This window comes from Procambarus clarkii, chromosome 35, assembly GCF_040958095.1.
Source record: "Procambarus clarkii isolate CNS0578487 chromosome 35, FALCON_Pclarkii_2.0, whole genome shotgun sequence".
NCBI lineage: Eukaryota > Metazoa > Arthropoda > Malacostraca > Decapoda > Cambaridae > Procambarus > Procambarus clarkii.
The window spans coordinates 30,826,316-30,850,061 of record NC_091184.1 but is presented as its reverse complement, the minus strand read 5'-3'; the positions used below and the strand labels follow the sequence as shown (position 1 = coordinate 30,850,061).

The 23,746-nt window shown below is 36.5% G+C and overlaps 1 protein-coding gene across 6 annotated transcripts; it reads left to right on the top strand.

Moving 5' to 3' along the window:
• The first annotated feature begins 1,178 nt into the window (after positions 1–1,178).
• Positions 1,179–11,944, top strand: LOC138371427 (uncharacterized). 6 transcript variants are annotated; one of them, XM_069336251.1, is made up of 5 exons: positions 1,195–1,324; positions 2,084–2,176; positions 4,087–4,315; positions 4,955–4,992; positions 7,939–11,944. In XM_069336251.1, exons 2-5 carry the CDS (start codon positions 2,153–2,155, stop codon positions 8,881–8,883), a joined length of 1,236 nt encoding a protein of 411 aa, XP_069192352.1. In that variant the 5' UTR covers positions 1,195–1,324; positions 2,084–2,152; the 3' UTR covers positions 8,884–11,944. The 6 variants fall into 6 exon arrangements, with proteins under 6 accessions (XP_069192354.1, XP_069192356.1, XP_069192352.1 ...); XM_069336253.1 differs by lacking the exon at positions 2,084–2,176 and having other exon boundaries at positions 1,179–1,324; XM_069336252.1 differs by lacking the exon at positions 1,195–1,324 and having other exon boundaries at positions 2,158–2,199.
• The last annotated feature ends 11,802 nt before the right edge of the window (positions 11,945–23,746 follow it).

Here is a 23,746-nt window from a genome sequence, read left to right as displayed (position 1 = left end):
GGTAGTAATGTGGGCGTGGTAGTAATGGGGGCGTGGTAGTAATGTGGGCGTGGTAGTGATGGGGGCGTGGTATGGGTACGAGGTGACGAAGGCAAGGTATAATTATCAGTGGAGAAAGCACTGAACCATTACGACTATATAATACTTGAAAGGGATATGAGGATTATCCCTTATAGCACAATTATAATATTGGATAATCGTTTATAACACAACTATAATACTGGGTTATTCCTTATAGTACAGTTATAATATTGAATTATCCCTCATAGCACAATTATAATATTGGATTATCCCTTATAGGGCAATTATAACATTGGATTATCCCTTATAGCCCGTAGTATATATTTATATATTATTAATCCCCGTGCTACCTCTAGGGTGGCTTAATCTTTACAAATCTATAAGGATTAGTATTTAGTATAGGACGGAGGGAATTGCAAGACTTGACAGTCTTGCATGGACTGTACTAAGTATGCTTTTCGACCAGTTATATACGTGATGTACCTCGGACACAAGCATCATACAGGTTGTATAGGCACCGTATACAACCTGTATGATGGGTGTATACGGTACCACCAGTGGTAGGTCACACAGTGCAGTTCTGTAGCGGCCTGGCATTGATACTTCGACCTCCATGCAGTCATGCACTATACTTCATGAGAAGGGGAATGTGGTCAGGGTATTTGGTACTATCTACCCTCTGTAGTGCACACAGGAGACATCTCCCGTCACGCAGGGTGCAATCGCGCCTCCACAGATCTCCAGTATCAGCTCTTGATACTGGTAATGGCTCAAAAGGGCCACCACTTACGGGCTATTCATGCCCGTGCCACCTCTTGGGTGACTTAATCTTTATCAATCAATCTGTAGTGCAGTGATAGCCGCAGTTGCTTCATAACCGGAAAGTTTCGGGTTAAGTTCACGCGGCAGAACAGATCTATTGGATAAATTTCCTTTTACCTGATGTTTCTGTTCCTATATGGTGGTAGTAAATTGGCTCTGTAGTTAGCTAATTTTTGTGAGTTGCATCCTGTGGAATCTTAGTTGTTAGACTCTTCGGGGCACCTCCGTCCTCTTGCATCCTGTGGAATCTTAGTTGTTAGACTCTTAGAGGGGCCCTCCACGAGCCTAAGAGGCTTCCTGTCCTCGACCAGGGGGAAACCCATGATGTCGAGGACATCATGGGTTTCCCAGGCGGTGTGCGATCCCAGGCGGATAGGGGACGTTGAGTACGCATGCGCTGGGTTCTGGCGGACTGGAGCGCATAGCTAGTTACTTATCTCTTGTCTCAGTGTTGGCTGTGTTCTACGACGCACTTCCACGCGTAAGTTACTTCCACGATTATATTTAAACAAGAGACTATTTTCTGTGTGTGAGAATATCATTGGCTTCGATGTGTACAGCTGTGGCTATCTACTCATTAATTATCGAGTGTGTGTGTGTGTGTGAAAATGTACTTATAAGTAGCTTATTATACAAAAATGATCGATGTAAGACTTTAAAACTTGGAATTCATCAGTTAAAAATACAAAATAATAGACAATGTTGGTCGATCCAGCAACAACAACGCGATGATGTGCGCCAAAATAATTATGACCTTCAAGATTATCTTATCGTAAACATTTTCTGAAACAATAGGATATTGTGGTGAATCACCAATCAATGATTGCTGCTTATATGAATGTTAATGTTTAAATTTTGACTTGAAGGGCAGCGTGGCACTCATCCTGGACGTTGATGAGTAAATTGCAGGTGCAACCGATGTAGTAAACATGCGCCGGTTATGAAAAGTATTTCTGTAGTATTGTTAGGGACCTTTGTCAAGACACGGGCTTCCTCTTCCCAGAGGTAAATACCAGACCGTCATTATCTGTGGTGAGATCCGGGTCTTGAGAGTGCCAGGGTTATTATTATTATATATATATATATATATATATATATATATATATATATATATATATATATATATATATATATATTATACAATTTTTAGCAACGTTACTGTTAAATGACTTAAAATAAGGATAGAAATCCAAAAATATTAACTTTAGAGATGATACAGAAGGGTGTTTCTTGGTGACAGTGGGACGTGTTCACTTCGTGTGAGGGATCCGTGGCCGGGTGGTGAGCCTGTACTGTGTGAGCCAGTGATATGGATCCATCACTCCAACACAAGGTACGATTATGAGTGTACTGAAGGTATATTACCCGAGTGAAACATCTTAGTGTAATAGTATTGAACGTGACCACTAATATCACCAGTCAATATTCGGTGACGGAGTTTATTCATACGCCAGTCCTGCTTTGTGACGTATAGGAAGCTCGTATTGCCAGATATCTGACTCATTATAAAAATGATTTAAGGTTAAGGAAATGTATCTGCCTTAGAGAACAAAATTGTATTGATAAAGTCAATACTTTAAATGTTTTCCCGCTTTATTATTAGTACAGGAACCCATGCATACCGCTTATTGCATATAGTGACGTCACACCGCTCACCAATTTGTTTTCGTGCTGCTATCTAGATGATAGCATTTTTTTATATTAACACGCTTAGGTATACACAGAAGTGTGTTGCTACCCTCTTTTATATGAAAGATTACACAGTGTAGATAAAAAAACTAGCTATAAGTTCATCTATGCTTAGCTGTATACGGCATCAAGACTGCGCAACGCCCCATAATTTAAGCCAGCTGTATAAAAAAAAATAACTTCCAGTGTACCAGCGGTCCGTAGAATTACTCAAATCCACCCAAATCTACCCAAATCCTCCCAAAGGATTTGGGTAAATTTGGGTAATTCACCAGACCCGTGTACCAGTATTGACGTAGCGAGCATCCAATGGGTATATATAACATTTTTAGAACTGTGCTACTTGGAACTTTTTGCTCAGAGTAGCTGAATCTAAAACATCATCAACATTATTTACAGTATATCAAGTACTGTATTGATAGTGTATAATAATGCATGGGTCATGGGGGCTATCATGTCATGGTTGTTATATTGAACTCAAATTTAACAACAATATACCTAGTAATAATAACCCTCAAATTATGCTATAATGTACCTGTTGATAATCCTCAAATTTTACTATATCTTTAAATTTTCTTTCAAATTACCTGTTTGGCATTTTTAAATTTTGCTACAAATTACCTATTTAATATTATCTTTGCCTGAAATTCTATGCGTGTTAGTGGCTTTAAAGAATATAAAGACATCAATATATAAAATATATATGTATATATTACATGCACATATATATATATATATATATATATATATATATATATATATATATATATATATATATATATATATATAAAAGCATAGCCACTAACATACATAGCATTTCGGGCAGGTCCTTAATCTAACATATCAGGCAAGATGAAAAACTACATTGCAGCATATTTTTATATCAATATATAACTACAATATAACTTGACAGAGGTTGATTACACTGGTGATGATATATGTCTTAAGTACTAATATTGGGGAAGAGGGTAGTAATATACAGTGAGAGTTTGAAGCACACCTTCCAGCATGACTAGCTGGAAGGAGTGAACAAGTTACATTAGTACATTATGCTATGGTAGTTTAGACTAAGAAGCAGGGCTGCTTATTGTTTATTTTTATCTAGGAACATTTTTAATTTTAACATTTTATTTTAATCAACACTGTATTAGTTGTATATTAAGTATAAGTTAGTCACATCATCAAGTTAGGTTGCCATTGTTCAAGTTAGACATCATAATGTCACGATGACTGTTCTAATAAATAAAGCCCTACACACTCACCATTACAGAGACTGCACAGACAGGCATCAAACTACCTTTTATTGAGAAAGGTACAGAAATGGTAAAGCTATCTGAAAATTACCCTAATCATTTTTAAGTGGTTGTCATTTATTTATTTTTAAGAGTTAATAATGTGCATCCCTATCCTTAATTAAAGGCTTACTATCTTGGTAGTGTATATATTATTAGTATTGTTATTATAAATTATAAAAGTGTTAATTTTCTGTAACTCATAAAACACGTTTTGCATGCATTTTGTTATCTATTCATTAACATTCTAATCCCATTTCAGGCAGGGACAAGCAGAACAGTAATTATGGCACCAGGCATTGGTGGCACAGATGGACAATGCTCTAAAGTTTCCCGAGAACATCTTGGCATCTGGGGCCCAACCAGAAGCCAGACACGTCATAGAAAAGAACCTGAAATTGTCACCATCATGCCACCAGGAACTCAAGCTTACCAACCTACTATCATCACTCCAGGGCTGGCACAACGGCAACATGATACAGCTCCACAAGGTACGAAAGAAAGGCTTATTAATATAAATTTGCAGTCCCTGCGGTGCAGTGTCTTTATTTTTTATATAGCCACCCACAAGTACTAGTGACAGCAATAAATAATATGTATAATGTATTTTTTTAAATAAAATTATTAAGAACATATATAGTGGTTAATTAGCAGTTCCCGTGGCGCAGTGGTAAGACATTCGCCTGGGGCTTCGCGAGCGCTTTGGTCTGGGTTCACATCCTGGCCGGGGAGGATTGACTGGGTACCAATCCTTAAATGTAGCCTCTGTTCACCCAGCAGTGAATGGATACCAGGTTGTTAAACGATTTAGCGGGTTGTATTCCAGGGAAAAATTAAGATTAAGAAAATGTTAGGTATCCATAACTGTATTACTGTTTTGTAGATGAACTTAAAAGTTTCCCAAATATATTTAAATACTGTATACTGTACTATACTTTATTTAAACAATTTATTTTCCTAAATTTCCTAAATTGTATTTAAAAATACAATATACATATTATTATTATTACTGTCACTAGTACTTGTGGGTGGCTACATTAAAATAAAGACATTGTTTATGTGTTAATAATATTTAACATATGCTTATCTATATTTCTGAGCTTTAGTAACTGTTGTGGTGTATGTTTCAGACTGTGATGCAAAGACCAATAAAAGTTTCACAAAAAAGGTGAGTCTTCAGATTATGCTTTTTATACGGTCTTTGTTGTTGTTGTTGTTTGCTGCATATGTATGGCTACATACTCTCATATCTTCTCTGATAATTTAAAATGTAAGAATAAAGAGAACTGCAGGTGGTCTATTGGCCCATACAAGGCATCTATTTCCACCCTACTCTTTCATATATACTGTGTGTTCAACCTATGTTTGATCCTTAACTGTATGCCTCTGTTCACCCAGCAGTGAATGAGTACCTGGTAAACAATTTGGCGGGTCATATTCCAGGGAAAATTAAGATTAAGGACCTGCCTGAAATGCTATACATGCTAAGGGCTTTACAAGAATGGAAGAACTCTTGTATAGTATCGAAAAAATTTATTAAAAAAAAATCCTCAAAAAATGGCTTCACTAAAAAATGATTCACAGACTTTCTGGATGCCTTCCTGGTGACAGTGATAATAATAGTCCCCTGCTCTCTGTTTGTCTGTGAAGGGAAGGCCGGGTTCTGGCTCTGGTCCCCAGTGGGCCAACATAACTAAGTGCAGTCTACAGGATTTCTAACACTGATGTAGAAATCTTAAAAACTTAATAATAAGGAACAAGCTTAATAAAAATCAACTAATATTAACAGGAGATTTCAATATTGACCTATGCCAGCCTGATAACCCACTTATTGCCAGCTTCCTCAACTGTATGAATACACTATGCTTTTGCCCTTGATTACCAAAGCCATGAGAATAACTGAAACATCTGCCCTTAAACTAAATCCTGTAACTCTTTTGAGATACCAACCCTAATCTATAACAAAAGCCTCAATGTTTTAGCTCCTGCAACAGAGTTCCTCGACAATAAATCACTGGAGATCTGAGCCTTCCCAAATTCTCTTAAAATGGCTAAAGTCATTTCAGTCCATAAAAGTAGAGATCTCGTTGAAATCGACAATTTAAACCAATTTCAGTCCTTCCCACCCTGTCCAAAAATCCTTGAGAAACTCGTATACTGTACAAACAGCTGTATTCTTTTCTCGATAAGCACAGTATTCTAACCAATTCTAACAGTTTCTAACCAATTCTAACAGTTTCTAACCAATTCTAACAGTTTCTAACCAATTCACAGTTCTAACCAATATGGCTTCAGGCCCCATAAAAGCACCAATGATGCTCTTATAAATATCTTCAACTCAATACATGCAGCTCATGACAAAAATGAGTACCTCGTAGGTCTGTTTGTTGGCCTATGTAAGGCTTTTGACACCGTTAACCACAATAACCTTCTCAAACTCAACACTATAGAGTCAGAGGTCCATAGAGGTTCCTCTAGTACATGCAATCGTACCTTAGTGGCAGGCAGCAGTAGGTTTCAGTGAGCGAGGTTACTCCTCCCACTCTTCCAATTAACATTGGTATTCCACAGGGTAGTATACTTGGTCCACTCCTCTCTCTCATATCAATGATCTTCCAAATACCATTCAATATTTTAAGCCAATTGTATTTGCTGATGATACAACCTTCATTTTCTCACATGCTACCCCACTTATTCTAAATGACAAGGTGAATACTGAACTGTGTCAACCACAAGTCCATCTGTGGTTGACTGCTAGCAAACTTACCTTTAACATTGACAAGATTTCTTACATTTTGTTTGGTAACAAGTCCAACAATCAAATTGATATAAGAATTAATAATACCCAAACTGCAAGCAGAGTACAGTAGATGGGAAGTTCCTTGATGTTCACATTGACAACAAACTAAATTTCCATTGCCATATACAAAATATTTCCAAAAAGGTTTCTAGAACAGTATTCACTCACTATCCACTGTAGGCATTCTCCAAAGTCAGATAGAGTACTTTCTTCCTCGCCATGCCCTAGTTACTCTATTATTAACTCATTTATCCAAATTCTATGGTATCTGGTATATTTTACTTCATATAAATGGATGGAGCTAACCAGGATGTAGTAACATAGCCACCAAAGGTTCCACCAGAAACCTGGTTCGGTAACAGGGTTATCAATTTGTGGAACTAATTACCGCGCAATATAATAGACGTAGGATTCCTTAATTGTTTCAAATGTGGGTTAGACATATATATGAATGAGATTGGGTGGATATAAATAGGAACTGCCTTGTATGGGCCAATAAGCCTTCTGAAGTCACCTTCATTCTTATGTTCTTATGATCTAGAAAGAGGCATTTCATTACATTCAGTGCTTGTTTCTGCCTTTGTAACCTAAAGTTGTTTTTCTGGGGGGAGCCCCGTCGGCTCCCCGGAGCTTTACCGGCTGATATGCTAATGTCAGACTTTGGCATCAGTCATGTGTATGGAGTTCTAGGGCCTACCGGGGACCACGGCCAGAACCTGGCCCCCTCAGAGAGGCAAGGGGAGCAATGGCCTATAGAAACCCCCGTGTGGTTGGAAGCATTCTATGTCTGCCATCGACCGGGTCAAGCATCCAGAAAGGTAAGCATTCCAAAACAATCCCCTATTCTGGTGAAAATTGCTACCTAAAGCCGAACTAGTGGATAGAACTCTTCAACAGAAAACAAGGAAACTAGTATGACGTCATACGTCACCGCGCCGCTGTCTGCGCAGCTCCCCCCCTCCCCGGGAGGGGGAAGGGGGAGCCCCAGACCTCCCACGCCGGCTATCCACCCATCAGTTCTGAGGCTGGATGTCAAAACACTCGAAAAACCGCCGACCGGAGGGAGGGAGGGTTGCCGGGGAGCCTCCGGGTCTCACCCAGAAAATGGCGTTTCATTACATTCAATGCTGGGTTTTTTTTTTGTATAATTTTGCTTGTACAATACAGAGATTTTGATGCATATCTCTCACATATAGCAAGTATTCACTGTACTTTCAATGAGCTCTAGAAAGATGTCCAATAATTTATTTACTGTAGCTGTGATTTTACAATTCGTTATATAAAAAAACATAATGTAAGGTTATTATGTTACAGGGCCCGTCTACAAGCTGGGGCGATCAGCTACTAAAAAAGCATCCAGGGAAGGGTGGCAACACAATTCTCTGGCGTCCTGGCAGTGGAAGACATGTTAGTGAGGGATCCAACCCCTACAAACCTTTTACCCACATTATCCGGACACTCCACCTTGAAGATGCCATTGAGGTTTGCAATACACGCAGGATAGAACCTAAGCATGTTATTACCTTCAGCTCTATTGATTCTCGTGTCCTGTCCCCATCTCACCCCTGTGCCAACATTAAGGTTCTTTGGTTTAGTACAAGTCCTACTGATGAAGATAAAGATGCACCAGATTGGTATGGCAATGTTGAATTTGCTGTGGATGCTAAAATTTTGCTGACTCAGTGGAAATACTTTTTCTTGGTAGAGATGATGACAACGCCAACACACACAACTTCACGTATTCTTGTAACCAATTCTGACTACTCTGATGTACTGCCAAAATATAACCCAAACTGTACTGGAGGACCATGGCAAATCACTCCAGAGGGCCAGTTTGCACTTACCAAATGCTCACGCTATAAGTTCAAAGGTACCAACATTCATGACCACATCCTTGAGTTCATGCTTGAAGCAAGTCCGAAAAATGAGAAGAAAATTATTAACAAATGTCGGATATCCTTCAAGAATCATGAGGAAGCAAAAGATATGAAAGTCCGTCATGTGTGTAATAGGTATCAGCGTGCAGGCTTGCCTTGCCCAACACCACTTTCTCGTTTGACTGCAGCATTTTATTTTTTCATAAAAATGCAGGAAAGTAGTATGTGTTGGTGGAGCAATCGCACACCTAAACTTTCTGAAAGTGCAGAGCAGGATCTCAAGTTGTTCCTAGAGGAACAGAAAAAGCAAATGTTTTCTAAATTCACTACCATCTCAGTTGGTAAGTCAGATTCAAATATCTTAGATATTTTTGAAAGTTAATAACTTTTGAAACTGTATAATACATTAGTATCAGGACTGAACTGCATTATGTTGAAGTATTAAACAAATGTATACTTATGAATGTGGACTAGGAATAAGTGGATTATTAACAAAATTTATCAGTTTTAAATTAATTTAGTCGAATCCGATACAAAAATGTTACACAGTATCTATGTCTGACACTTTATTCTGAGAACACCCTCAAGGGGTGCAGGCGATGAGTCACAATAACGTGGCTAAAGTATGTTGACCAGACCACACACTAGAAGGTGAAGAGACGACGACATTTCAGTCCGTCCTGGACCATTCTCGAGTCAATTGTGAGAATGGTCCAGGACAAACCGAAACGTCGTCGTCTCTTCACCTTCTAGTGTGTGGTCTGGTCAACCCTCAAGGGGTTGGTCAGAATAAAAAAAAATAATGTTCTTTCCAAGCAGACATGTGGAAGTACTGTATGCCATCATGAACATATCCTACATATGTTCATCCACTATCCACTTCCTAGAGGCTGGTTGTCTACTAGTTATGATTATTATTATATCTATATTATGTTATAGAATCATAATAATTATGATTAATATTCTAATCTTACACATCCGAGATCAGGCCTTCTTTCCATCATACAGTGTCACTTGTCTTACTCTACTGACACACATCACATCACTCCCTGTCACCACTGCTATCCCAACATTTTCCATACGTTAGTTTAGTTCATTTATTATGCACCCCATACCCATCTTGTGGGCGGTAGTGGAAAGGGTTACAGAGGCACATAATGGGCTCAGGGACTGAACCCCACAATTCATTTAGCTAAGCAAGTTACAATCTTGATGAGCTAGTTACAAAATTCCATACGTTCATTTATTTATTATGGCACTTAACATACTTAAAGCACATTACTTCACGATTTACAAACTATATTTCCAAACTGTCCTTTTTCCCCTTGCACATAACCGAGCTTTTAAAGTTTTACAAAAATGGTGTCGATTAAATGGCAAATTATACAAAATATTAACAATACAATTTTTTTTTTAACTGATAGTTTAATAATAATTTGAATAATTATGTAAATGAGTTCCCATTCGGCATGTACAAAGCTCTTTCTTGGACTTTTATTCATACAGTATACACACTGTACTTGTAATAATAAAATCACACACACAAAAAAAATAGTAGTTATTTGTATATTTTGGGAGCAGGTTCTCTCTAATACACATGTCATTAAACCCAACAGCATTGTAACTATTGTTAATTTTCTTATGGAAATTTTCCATTGTATGCAAATACCTTCTACCATCTGGAGGGTGAAGAAACACTACATCACTTAATCTTTCCATTTTATTGTTTGACATTTCGTCAGCAATGTGACATCTTTAGGAATAAACTATGTTCAACAGAGATATACTGAGCTTACAAGGAGAAATCTAGACATATACAAGTGTGAGCACACCTCACACTACGATTCATCTAATCATCTTAATCGAAGGGAGCGCCGAAGGATAGGGCAAGGGGATTAATACCCGACTAGGCAATAATTTACAAATAATTCATTGTGTTGGGGGACAGGAAGCCAGAGTGTATTCACACACATTAGGCTTTTATTAAGGTCTTCCCCCTTTCCCCCCAAGGCTGACCCCACAACAAGCTGACTAACTTCAAAGTACCTACGTACTGCTAGGTGAACAGCAGCATTAGGTGAAAGGAAATGTCCCACCATTTCTGTCCCCCGGGATTTGAACCCAGAATTCTCAATTGTGTGTCAAGAGCGAACCCGACTGTACTACTGGGACCCTTCATTATTTATATTTAAATAATATAGATACAGTACATACATATACTGTTTTTGAAAATAACCCACAATTCTGGAAACACAATGAAACATCAATTGATTTAACAAACATGCTTTGGAGGAACATCTGCCATGTACAAGAGGCTGCACTGATAATAAATGCCATATTTCACAAACATTTTGTGGTCTTATTTATGTCAATAAGTTTCTTATAATTCTTCTGCATAAATTTTAGCTACATATTGTACCGATAGTTATGCTAAATGACAAAATTCTAAGTGTATGACCTTCAAGCCAAAATTATTGTACCTTCAGCCAGTATTTACCTAGTTACGGACAATTTAATTTCATAACACATACTGAACAGTGTTTCTGTTGGTAGGTGTGCAATACAGATATAAATGGTTGTATTTCTTCATTAACAATTCCATGGATGAACAAGGTCAACCTGTCTGCTATTAGATATGTCACATTGTACACAAGATGATTTGCCAATGGATTTTAAAACCAACCTAACCTTAAGTTTTGCCTGAAACGCTGTGCGTATTAGTGGCTTTAAGCATATGTAGTATGTACTAGCTCTACCTAGAATTCCAACATTATGTTTGTAACTCATTTTCAATGTACTGTACTTTTACCCGATTAAACATTATCTTACCTTCTACCCAGCCTCACCTCACCTAAACCAAACCAACCTAATTTAACCCTACTGAGCCTAACAGCCTAAATTTATAGCTATAGCTATATCAGCCTATAGTAATCTACAGCTAATCCTACCCTAACAATACACAGTACTGTATATGGATTATTGTAATGTAAAAAATTATGAAGTGAGGACCTGGATATATGAAGAGGAGAGTCTATTTGATTATGAAATACTGTATATGTTTGATACTCTGTTGGACAGGAAAGTTTGGAAAACTACTCGAGCACTTGCAGTAACTGTTGTTCCTCAGGCATAAGAGAGAAAAGGGTATGATGTAGTTTTCTAAAATTTCAAAGGATTTTTTTTTGTTCTTAACATTCACAGTTGTTTTACCATTGACAGTTGTGTAATCCTATGGTATATATATTTCTTACATTTTACATTTATAACAAGTTTTTAATTTAGATGAATATTTAAGTAAAATTTGTACAATCTGCTGGTTATGATCCCATGTACAATAAATATGAAACTTGTAAAATACTTTTGATCATTTATCATGGTGTAAATCATTAATCATGAAATCAATAATTAAGTAAGGCATTTAAATAAAATAATTATATGTTAAATTTTAATTATTAGCCTATACTGTACTCGGCTGCCCATGTCTGTAGAAGCAAGATCTGGCTCTTGTCCCTATCTTTTAGGTGTGGCTTAAAACTTACTTACCTGATTTACCTCATTTTACCCGAGGGCCACTAACCCTAGTGGTCTCGACGAGAGCAGAAAGCCGGCGGGCTGTCAAAGGTCCCCCCCATTTGCCTTGATCTTTTCCAGGTATATTTTGAAATTCAGTTATAGCACTTTTGTAAAAGTACCGTACTCTTTCTATTGAAACTAGGTATCAAAACCCAATACACACTAGCCATTTCTGCTTTTTGTTTTATACTTTTATTTTCTGACCAGAACCACTTTTGATAATGTCCTACCCTCCCTGTGAATAGGACTAAATACATTTAGGCAATACTTTGCCATGGTGCAGTGAGACATTTTCAGATATCCCTCTAGGTCATACTGCAGTAAGAGAAACTTAAGAGATCTATTCAGCCTGGAATGCTCTCCAGAATATTTATTCATCTAAACTCTAAACCTTCCCAAAGCTTTACTCAGCATCAAAGAGATTGTTGAGAAATGCTCCATCACCTGATAGTTGGCGTGCCAGTCCCCTGCCCCCAACTGCCACCAGTTATCAGCATTTACATTTATATACACACACACACACACACATTCACACATTACATTCACCAAAGAGTCAGAGCTCAACTCCCTCAAGCACAACTAGGCGAGTACACACACACATACATGGAAATCAGGCTCTGCTTACCTCCTACTAAATACAATATAATGGTGGAGACCACTATTTGTTCAGTTAAGTAGCTTGTTGATTCTTCTTTAAAACTCAGTTTTGTTGTGTGGAGAAAGCTCAAGCTATTAGTGTATGTTTTGGGTGTGTAGTTATACAAGTACAAGCTTCTGATTGGCAAGCATTCAGGCATCTCTGACAATTTAGTTATTGTCTCGGCAGTGATGATTCGTCTCGAGTTTTTGACTCCCCCAAGGGAGTCTGGGGATGCTAAACCAACTCACACCAAATGGGAAAACCACAAACAAGGTAAAGCTCCCTAAAGCAAGCAATAACTGCATGGAAACATTGGTAACCTGACAAGCCATGTACTTTGAGAACAAGAGTTCATAGATTTAAACTAACTAAACAAAGCTGTCGAAGAATTATAAGAAAATTCACTATCGTAAACAGAGTAGTAGATGGTTGGAACAAGTTCAGTGAGCAGGTGGTAGAGGCCAAAACCATCAGTACTTTTAAAGCGTTTTATGACAGAGTGCTGGGAAGACGGGACACCACGAGCGTAACTCTCATCCTATAATTACACTTAGGTAATTAAAAAAATTACACACACTGTCCAGACCCAACTGGTAGTTAATGGCAACTAGTAAGGTCCCTAGTAACTTTCCTTTCATTGTTTTGGGGATAATTAAATTCATTATTCATAACAAATTGCTACAGTTCTAGCTGGACTGAACATTTGTAGTCCTATGTCATCACAAACACTGACTGTAGAATATTTATCACTGTGCCACAGGACCCATCATTGTGCCACAGGACCCATCATTGCCCCACAAGACAGTAGGACAAGAGGACACAAGGGAAAGCTGGAAATATAAATGAGCAGAAGGAAATGCTCATACCATGTACAAGTGGTCAATAAGTGGAATGCACTGAAGTAATGACTTGTGGAAGCCACCTCCAACCACAACTTTTCAAGCCAAATTCTACAAAGGATTTGAACATTAATAGGGAGGGTATAAAGAGGTTGATCACTATCCAGTAGATACCGATAGGTACGTACAGGACCCAGCAACTGCACTACGGAACTTGTCAACTGTGCTACAGGTCCTGTCAATCTTCCACAGGGCCCATCACTGTGCCACAGTAAACATCTCAAGCTACAACATTGGAATCAAAGGTCACTCCCTTCAATACTTGCAATCATACCTCAGTGGCAGGCTCCAGTATGTTTCTGTGAATCATGCTAACTCTCCCACTGCCAGTTAACATTGGCACTCCATAGTGGTTTTTTTGGTCATCTCTCATTTATATCAATGATCTTTCTAATATAACTCAACATGAAGCCAATTCTATTTGCTAATGATACAACTTTCGTCTTCTCTAGTGGTAACCCACTTATTCTAATGACACTAGATGCTGAACTAAAAACAAAAAAGTTTACCAATGGCTGTTTGCTAACAAACTTACTCTTAACAAGATATTTTACATACTGTTTGGTAACAAGTCCACCAATCGGATTAACATAAGTACTGTATTAACAGGTATCAAATAATGTGTAGATTAGAAGATAAATGTCTTGAAGTTCACACTGACAACAAGTTTAACTTTCATTGCCATATACAAAATGCAACTTGAAAATTATCTAAAACAGTAAGCATTGTCTCTAAGATCAGATACTACGTACCTCGTTCTTCCTTGGCAACACTATTATAAGAATAAGAATAATTTGTATTTAAGCAAAATACATACATACAGGTATATACATAAGATACAAGATGATGGTAGGATTTATAGGAGAAGCAAGTACTATGCCTAAAGCCACTAATATGCAGAGCATTTCAGGAATGATACGGAAACAAATTAAAACCTAAAGAACTAAGAACTAATTGAGATCAAAAGCAAAAATTAATTGAAGTAGAGAAATAGAAAAAATGACTTACTTTGTGACTGGTTCAGTATAAATTGCAACAGGACAAACAGTAATTTTCACTAAACAGAAGGAATGCAATTATTTTGTTATTTTTTTTTAACCATGCCAGAGAGCAGCTTCACAGGTTCAGTAATTAATGTTCAATATTAGCAAAACATCGGTTGACATTTAAGAAGTCTTACATAAATGATTAGGTAATACAGTACTTAGTTTCTCTTTTAAACTGGTTAAGAGATGGGCAGTCTTTAATGTGATTAGGGAAGTTATTCCACATTTTGGGCCCATTTGCAGAGCATTTCTACTTTGATTAAGTTGCATGCTTGGAATATCAAACAAATATTTGTTTCTAGTGTGGTGCCCAGGGTTCTTTTGCAACCTTCGAGGAAGTGCTTGTGGTTGGGATTTGCATTGCAGTTCAGTTTTATATACATAGAATACCTTTAGAGGATGTGCAGTTACTTAAAATCTAACATTCTAACATGTCAACCTGTGTTTTATTATGAACATTACTTATTAATTACTTTATACTTGTTACTAAATACTGTTGTTCCCATATACCATAAAGCATTGTATGTTAAAAAATATTGTACATTTAAAATCTACCTGGAAAAGATCATTAGGGCAAATGGGGGGGACCTTTGACAAGCTGCCGGCTTCCTGTCCTCGTCGAGGCCACTGGGGTTAGTGGCCCTCAGGTAAATCTGGTAAAAAAAGAAATGTATCTTGATTAATTGGCAATTTACACCTTTGCATTTCCTGTTATTATTATGGAAAGCTACTGTACTGTTGCTAGAACTAGACTCTAATGTAATAATGTGATGAAATAATCTTTCATCAGTAATTATCATCACCTTTATATTGTGTATCCTCAAAGTCATAGCTGCACTGAATGTTGTTGTTGTTTAAGATTTCAGCTAATGGGAACACAAGTTCCTGGTAGCACGGGCTATGGTGAGCCCGTAGTGGACTTCTAACCTCGCTGCACTGGAGAAAGTGCAACACCGGGCAAAAGAAACAATTCCAGAACTAAGTCAACTCTCGAACCAGGAACGGTTGTCGTCACACTACAGCGTCGTGCTGTTTGCGCCCCAGACGTTCCCGTAAGCCAAAAAATAAATAAAATAAATAAATAAATAAATAAATAAATGTTTATTTAGGTAAGGTACATACATACAAGAAATTTTTACAAAGATTGGTGGACTTATAGATAGAGCTAGTACATACAATGCCTAAAGCCACTATTACGCAAAGCGTTTCGGGCATGAAAAACTGAAATGACTAAAGCTTAATACTAATTGAGCATAAAGAGTAAAATGAAAACATGAAATGAAAACATAGCTGAAAAAGCAGCACAAATACAATTCTGTCGACAAACAGCGCTCTTTAAAAAAAAACAGACATTGGTTGACAATAGAGGGGTAAGGTAGGTTACAGGGAATTTATTAGGTATAGCTTCGTTTTTATCTTAAACTGGTTGAGAGAGGTACAGTCTTTAACATGGTTGGGAAGGTCATTCCACATTCTGGGCCCCTTGATTTGTAGAGCATTTCTAGTTTGATTAAGTCGTACTCTAGGAATATCAAAACTGTATTTATTTCTGGTGTGGTGCTCATGGGTTCTGTTACAACCTTCCATGAAGCTTTTGAGATCAGGATTGGCATTACAGTTTAGCGTTTTATATATGTATAATACAAATGAGAGAATGTGCAGTGACTTAATGTCTAACATATTCAGAGATTTGAGTAGGGGTACCGAGTGATGTCTGGGGCCAGAGTTGGATATTGTCCTAATAGCAGCTTTGTGTTGAGTAATTAGAGGACGTAAATGATTTTGGGTAGTAGAGCCCCAAGCACAAATACCATAGTTGAGATATGGATAGATAAGGGAGTAATAGAGAGTCACCAAGGTAGGGCGGGGTACATAATATCTGATCTTAGAAAGAATGCCAACAGTTTTTGAAACTTTTTTTTATATATTTAGAATGTGTCCCTGGAAATTCAGCTTGTGGTCAATGAGAATGCCAAGGAATTTGCCATCTAATTTGTTACAAATTTGGGTATTGTTTATTTTGAGATTTATTTGATTAGAGGATTTATTGCCAAACAGAATATAGAAAGTTTTGTCAATGTTAAAGGTGAGTTTGTTGGCAGTTAGCCAAAGATGGACTTTATTTAGCTCAGTATTTACTGTGGCATTTAGAGCAAGGGGGTCAGGACTGGAGTAAATGAAGGTTGTGTCGTCAGCAAATAGAATTGGTTTGAGGTGTTGGGAGGCATTTGGAAGGTCATTAATGTAGATGAGAAAGAGGAGAGGGGGCCCTGAGGAACACCAATGTTGATGGGTAGGGTGGGAGAAATTGAATTATTCACAGAAACATACTGGAGCCTGTCAGTAAGGTAGGATTTGAGGTATTGCAGGGAGGTATATATATATATATATATATATATATATATATATATATATATATATATATATATATATATATATGAAACAGGAATTTCCTAAAGTACTTTCGTATATTAAATATATCTTCAGAAGGAATCTGAAGATGTATTTAATATACGAAAGTACTTAAGGAAATTCCTGTTTCATTTTCCTCCGTGGTCTGACATTGTCACATTCTTAATCACGTGTTTATTTTCGTGATATACACACATATATATATATATATATACATATATATATATATATATATATATATATATATATATATATATATATATATATATACATATATATATATATACTGCGCAAATTAAGGTAAAGGAGAGAAGCAAAACGTGCATTACTTTTCCAAACAAGTTGCACGAGCTTTGGAAATAATCCCAAGACTGGAAAATTATATTCAGTATATGGAACACAGCGAGACTCTTTATGTAAGGGAGAGTACAGCGTCCGCCAGTCAGACAGCAGCACACCAAGTTCGACCTGTAATTATAATAAGACAAACTACAGGAATAATCAAAAGTACAATTAAAGACAAGGCCAAAACAAAAGTTGCTTTGTGAATCTCTAGTGAATCCATATATATTGCTCTAATGACTACTGGACAGTACTCAAGCATATAAATCACATCTACAAAGATGTATTATAAGTAAAGTTAGGCACATGACCATCAGTTTCATTGCAAAACTAGGCAATTCGCGTACCAAGAAAGGCGAGCTAGGCAATATATTTGACTACTCTTTAAACAAGGCATTCTCAGATGTGAAACAATTATATATTCAGCTAATTTTTGCCGCAATGCAGAACAGACAACAATTTTTTTAAACAAAATAATATGCTAGAAATATGTTTCATATCGATATACACCCACAAGAAAAATTAATCAGGAAATTTGAAGATCCTTAATTTACAAGGCGCGCCAGGGGTAGCTTTATAATAATAATAAATATAATATTATTTTATCCAAAATAAAATACATAAGACGAACTAAATTATTATTATTATTAAGCTTGGTACACAACATTGTGTTGATGTTATATATATATATATATATATATATATATATATATATATATATATATATATATATATATATATATATATATATATATATATATATATATATATATAAGGAAGGTGTCGGCTGCCTCAGCTAATTGACCATTAGAAGAAGATAGGTGTAATAGAACTCATGGGTTCTATTACACCTATCAAGGAAAAGTTTCAGATCAAGATTAGCATTTAGGAACAAGGGTTTTGTATATGTAGATAGCACACGAGAATGTGTAGAGTGATTATATGTTTAGCATGTTGAGGGACTTGAACAGAGGGGCTATGAGTTAGGTTCTTTTAATTCCCTTATACAATTTAACGAATAAAAAGGTTTTCGTGCCTTAACATCTTTATATTATGATAATCACGACATATCTGCATTAAAATCAGTGTGTAATTCCGGTTTTGGCCTCCACCGTCTTCTCTCTTGTTCCCTTGTAACTTGTAACTCACTTGTAACACTTATATGCTGTGCTTCCTATTTTAACCTGCTATGTTAAATGGGATTCTTGTATTGTGATTTGTGTATTTGTACTCACTGAATTTGTGCGCCCCTTGAGGGACTTGAAGTAGGGGGGGGGGGGTAGAAATAGCCTAAGCTACTCTATCCCTTTGAGATGTATTTTTTATTGGCTCAATAAACATACTTGAACTTGAAGTGGACTTTAATGTTTTTTCGGCAGCTTTATTTCCTTAGTTTCCGAGCTGTTTTCTTTACCGTGTATGTTGTAATAAACTATTCCTATATTTACAGTTGTTTCTCCCTGTGAATATTATTAAACAATGGTGATTATAAGGGCGCGGAAGTTCAGCCTGGCCAGGGCCGCCAGCAGCCCTTGGGCCCGCCCCGGCAGCTCCCAGTCTTTAATTTGGCACCTTTGTGGCACCTTTGTGGCACCTTGGTATAAGCCTAACATGTATATATAGCCTAACATATATATATATACACTGGCTGTCTGTCCCCCTACACAATGATTTATTATTACCTATTATTTTATCATTTAATTTAAATATTAAATAAAATAATTTATTTAATTATTATAGTAAGTACTTAATAATTTAATAATAAGTAGTAAGTACATAAAAATGATTAAAAAGTACGGTTTAGTCATAGGAAATTCCTAGATTGGAATTCACTACCAAATTTCAATATATCCAAGTATTTTTAGTGTGAAATGCTGTTATTATATGCATAAATTGTTGTTTTAGTAATATTACGCTTAAACCACTTGGGCTGGACGGTAGAGCGACGGTCTCGTTTCCTACAGGTCCGCGTTCAATCCCCGACCGCCCAAGAGGTTGGGCACCATTCTTTTCCCCCCGTTCCAATCCAAATCCGTATCCTGATCCCTTCCGAGTGCTATATAGTCGTAATGGCTTGGCGCTTTTACTTGATAGTTCCCCCACCCCCCTGAATAATATTACGAGAGCAGTATTTACGGGCTATTCATGCCCATGCCACCTCTTGGGTGGCTTAATCTTCATCAATCCAGAGCAGTACGTCCTAACCAGACATTATATGATGATATACTGAACAATTGATAAATAAAAGCAATTGCGGAACTCCAGTTATCTAACACTTATCATAAATGGTATAAAACCTTATCATAAGCCAAGGGATTTGTAGATCAGTGTTTAAAGGGAATTCGGAAGTAATAATAACACAGCTGATGCCATCTGTCGGCAGAAGAGAACACTATCAACTGGCTGGACAATAGTAGCCATAAGATACAGCTTACGCCATCTGTTGACATCAAATTACACTTATAACAAATTAGCCCACAAAATACAACTAACGCCATCTAGTTTTTTTCCAACGCACTATAAATAGCCAAACAGCAACCCATAAGGCGGGTTGTTGTGCTCGGGTAGGAGGTTCCAAGCTCGGCTCACAAGATGGTATGGGGTGCATAATAAATGGCATATCATTGGTAGCTCTTTGTTGACATTCACACAACAGCCAATCACAGAAAGGGATCAGCTAAAGGTTCCATGAACTTTATAAATCATCTTTATTCAGCACACCATCCTTGCTTATGACATTCTGCTTCAACTTTAATCTACCTAAAAAGTGAAATGTTAAGTATTTAAAAGTATTAATATAGTGATAATTAAATACTGCAGGATGTAACGAGTGTTACAGAAACATGGGCTGGCTACCTATCTTGTGACGTCATCAGTGGGTGTTGCCTCACACAAATAATATCGGCGATACAAAGCCTCCGCTCTCTTATTGCTCTACGTTATTCAGTTAGATGGAAATTTCTGTCTTGTATAAAACAGAAATTGTTGTTCTTTTGTACAACAACAAGGTTATTGAGCAAAAGGACGTATTTCTTATTTTTCATTTTATTCATATAAGCGTTGGCATTCCCCGCAACAGCCAATCACAGGAAGGTATTTGTTGGAAACTGCCTTCGACAAACTTGATTCCTAATGAACTCTAACAATAAATTCGTTTAATAAACGAGTATTTAGGGTCAAGCTACAGATGAACATTATAGGATAACGGTGTTTTAACTTGCAGCTTCGTTAGACAGAATCCCTGGTCTTAATTTTAAAAATAAAGAACTTAAAAGCGTATTTTATTGCTAACTTTTCGAGAAATAAATCCCAGTCTCGTATTTGCGAACATATATGCATTGAGTCGCAATGTTAAATGGGATTCTTGTAATGTTAATTGTCTACTTGTACTTACTGAATTTGTGCGCCCCTTGAACGGACTTGAAGTAGAGGGGGGTAGAAATAGCCTAAGCTACTCTATCCCTTTGAGATGTATTTTTTTCTTGTCTCAATAAACATACTTGAACTTGAACTATGCATTGATTTTTTGGCTTAAGTTCTAATCATAATCCCTTTTGCAATCTCAACACCATCTGGGTCGTATCTTGTAACTATCTTCGTTACTTAGCCTCAAAACCTTACATTTGTCTTAAATATCCTCAACAGTAGATAAAAAAAAGTAATTGCTGAATTCTAGTTACCTAATACCAGCATGGTATAAAACCTTATTATAAGCTACCAGACGTATAGATCAGTGTTTAAAGTAATAATAATACATTATTATTAATGTAATAATATTATTAAAATAATAATAATACAGCTGATGCCATCTGTTGGCAGAAGAGAACACTATCAACTGGCTGGACAATAGTAGCCATAAGATACAGCTTACGCCATCTGTTGACATCAAATTACACTTATAACAAATTAGCCCACAAAATACAACTAACGCCATCTAGTTTTTTTCCAACGCACTATAAATAGCCAAACAGCAACCCATAAGGCGGGTTGTTGTGCTCGGGTAGGAGGTTCCAAGCTCCGCCCACTAGATATTATGGGGTGCATAATAAATGGCATATCATTAGTAGAAACTCTTTGTTGACATTCACACAACAGCCAATCACAGGAAGGGATCAGCTAAAGGCTCCATCCACTTAATAAATCATCTTTATTCAGCACACCATCCTTGCTTATGACATTCTGCTTCAACTTTAATCTACCTAAGAAGTGAAATGTTAAGTATTTAAAAATATTAATATAGTGATAATTAAATATTGCAGGATATAACAATTGTTATATAAAAATGGGCTGGCTACCTAGCTTGTGGCGTTATTATTGGGGGTTGTCTTGACACAAATAATGATACTCTGCTCTGCCCTCTTATTCGAGTAAATTATTCAGTTTAATGGAGATTTTTGTCAGGTGCAAAACAGAAATTGTTGTTCTTTTTCACAACAACCTTGTTGTTGTGCACAAGGACCTATTTCTTAGTTAAAATTTTATTCATAAAAGAGTGTTGGTATTCCCCGCAACAGCCAATCACAGGAAGGTATTTCTGAAAGCTCGGCCTCCTTATGGACTCAGCACATCGCTCTAGCTCATGGCTCTCTGTTTCATCTCTTGTATATACAAACTATGACTTTTTTTCGATTACTGTTATAATTAATAATAGGAGATATAAAAGTTTTTACACAAGATGGCTAAATTCTGCCATTAAATGGACTTTGTCTGGTATACATACAAACATACACCAATTTATTACTATTCATCCATTATTAATTTCAAATGTAATGTATACTGTCTAGTTTTTTCCTCTCGCCATTACTTGGTGCAATATTTGAAAGTTGTCTATTTATTTATCGATCTATCTATTATCTTGTATTTATATTTACAAGTTTCTGTGCTTGGAAGAAAACTCTGCATTGAATTAGGACTAATTTATTAAATAATATTATTTAGTAATAATTAATATTTACAGTTATTATTAATTACAATTATTTATAGCTTAGTTACTTTCATGTAACTCGCAATCGTACATTCTTAACTTTAATAGCCCAAATTAGCACATCTTGCTTTTAAATTAGCCCAAAAAGTAGCAAGTAGCGAAATAAAAAAATTGGGAGCGCAGGGCTCTAAAAAGTAGCCCAATTCGCTATTTGTAGCCCTATCTGGCAACACTGCTAGAATAAAGAGTTGTAATACGTTTAGAACCGGGAACTATATGTACTGACAGCACAAAACATCTACCAATGCGACATTGTAATTGTCAAAATTAAGCTGGATATCAATATCTATATCAGATGGCTGTCGGCAGTGAATCCCCCCAACCATGCAATTATAAACTATGTGAGCATGAGCTAGGACACACTATGCAGGCTAGTAAATTAGATTGATTGATTGATAAAGATTAAGCCACCCAAAAGGTGGCACGGGCATGAATAGCCCATAAGTGGTGGCCCTTTTGAACCATTACCAGTATCAATAGATGATACTGGAGATCTGTGGAGGTGTGGCTGCACCCTGCGTGACGGGAGATGTCTCCCGTAGTAAATTAGACCTGTCCGCGTCATATATACCACATACAGGATGGGTATGGGTCCAGGTAGTATAGTCGGCTTCGTTCTCGACTCACAATCTGGAATTCTGAGTTCAAAGGGCGCATTTCCTATTACTTAATATAAATATATATATCCAATATATATATATATATATATATATATATATATATATATATATATATATATATATATATACATATATATATATATATATATATATATATATATATATATATATATATATATATATATATATATATATATATATATATATATATATATAATATGTGTGTGTGTAAATCACGAAAATTAACACGTGATGAAAAATGTGAGTGTCAGACCACGAAGGAAGAATTGAAACAAAAATTTCCTTAAGTACTTTCGTATTTAATAATACATCTTCAGAAGGGTATAGTCGGAGCCTATACACCCTTCTGAAGATGTATATACTGAAGATGTAAGATGTATAACATTTAAGTGAATATAATAAAAAATCTTGAATGCCTTAATCTACATTGCGAATTATACTTATGTAAAGTAATTTTCATTGAGTGTGTGCTAAATATTGGTCATAAGTGTTTTAGAGGAATTTAAGATGATAATTAAAGAACACAGACGTGATGTTAATCACGTACAGTTTTTGAGTTATCTAGAGGTTGCAACGTCACGATGTATTGACAACACGCAGGAATACAACATTGTCAGATACAATAGTCACATAATGATGCTCAGCCTAGTTAACTGACATATAGATATAAGCTAATTAAACCCTTTCAATTTATTGCAATAACTCTAT

Excerpts from the sequence above, each read along its gene's own strand:
- LOC138371427 (XM_069336251.1), top strand. The coding sequence starts at position 2,153 with ATGGATCCATCACTCCAACACAAG. Across the intron at positions 2,177-4,086 it reads ATCCATCACTCCAACACAAG|GCAGGGACAAGCAGAACAGT; the intron begins GTACGATTATGA and ends ATCCCATTTCAG. Across the intron at positions 4,993-7,938 it reads ATAAAAGTTTCACAAAAAAG|GGCCCGTCTACAAGCTGGGG; the intron begins GTGAGTCTTCAG and ends ATTATGTTACAG.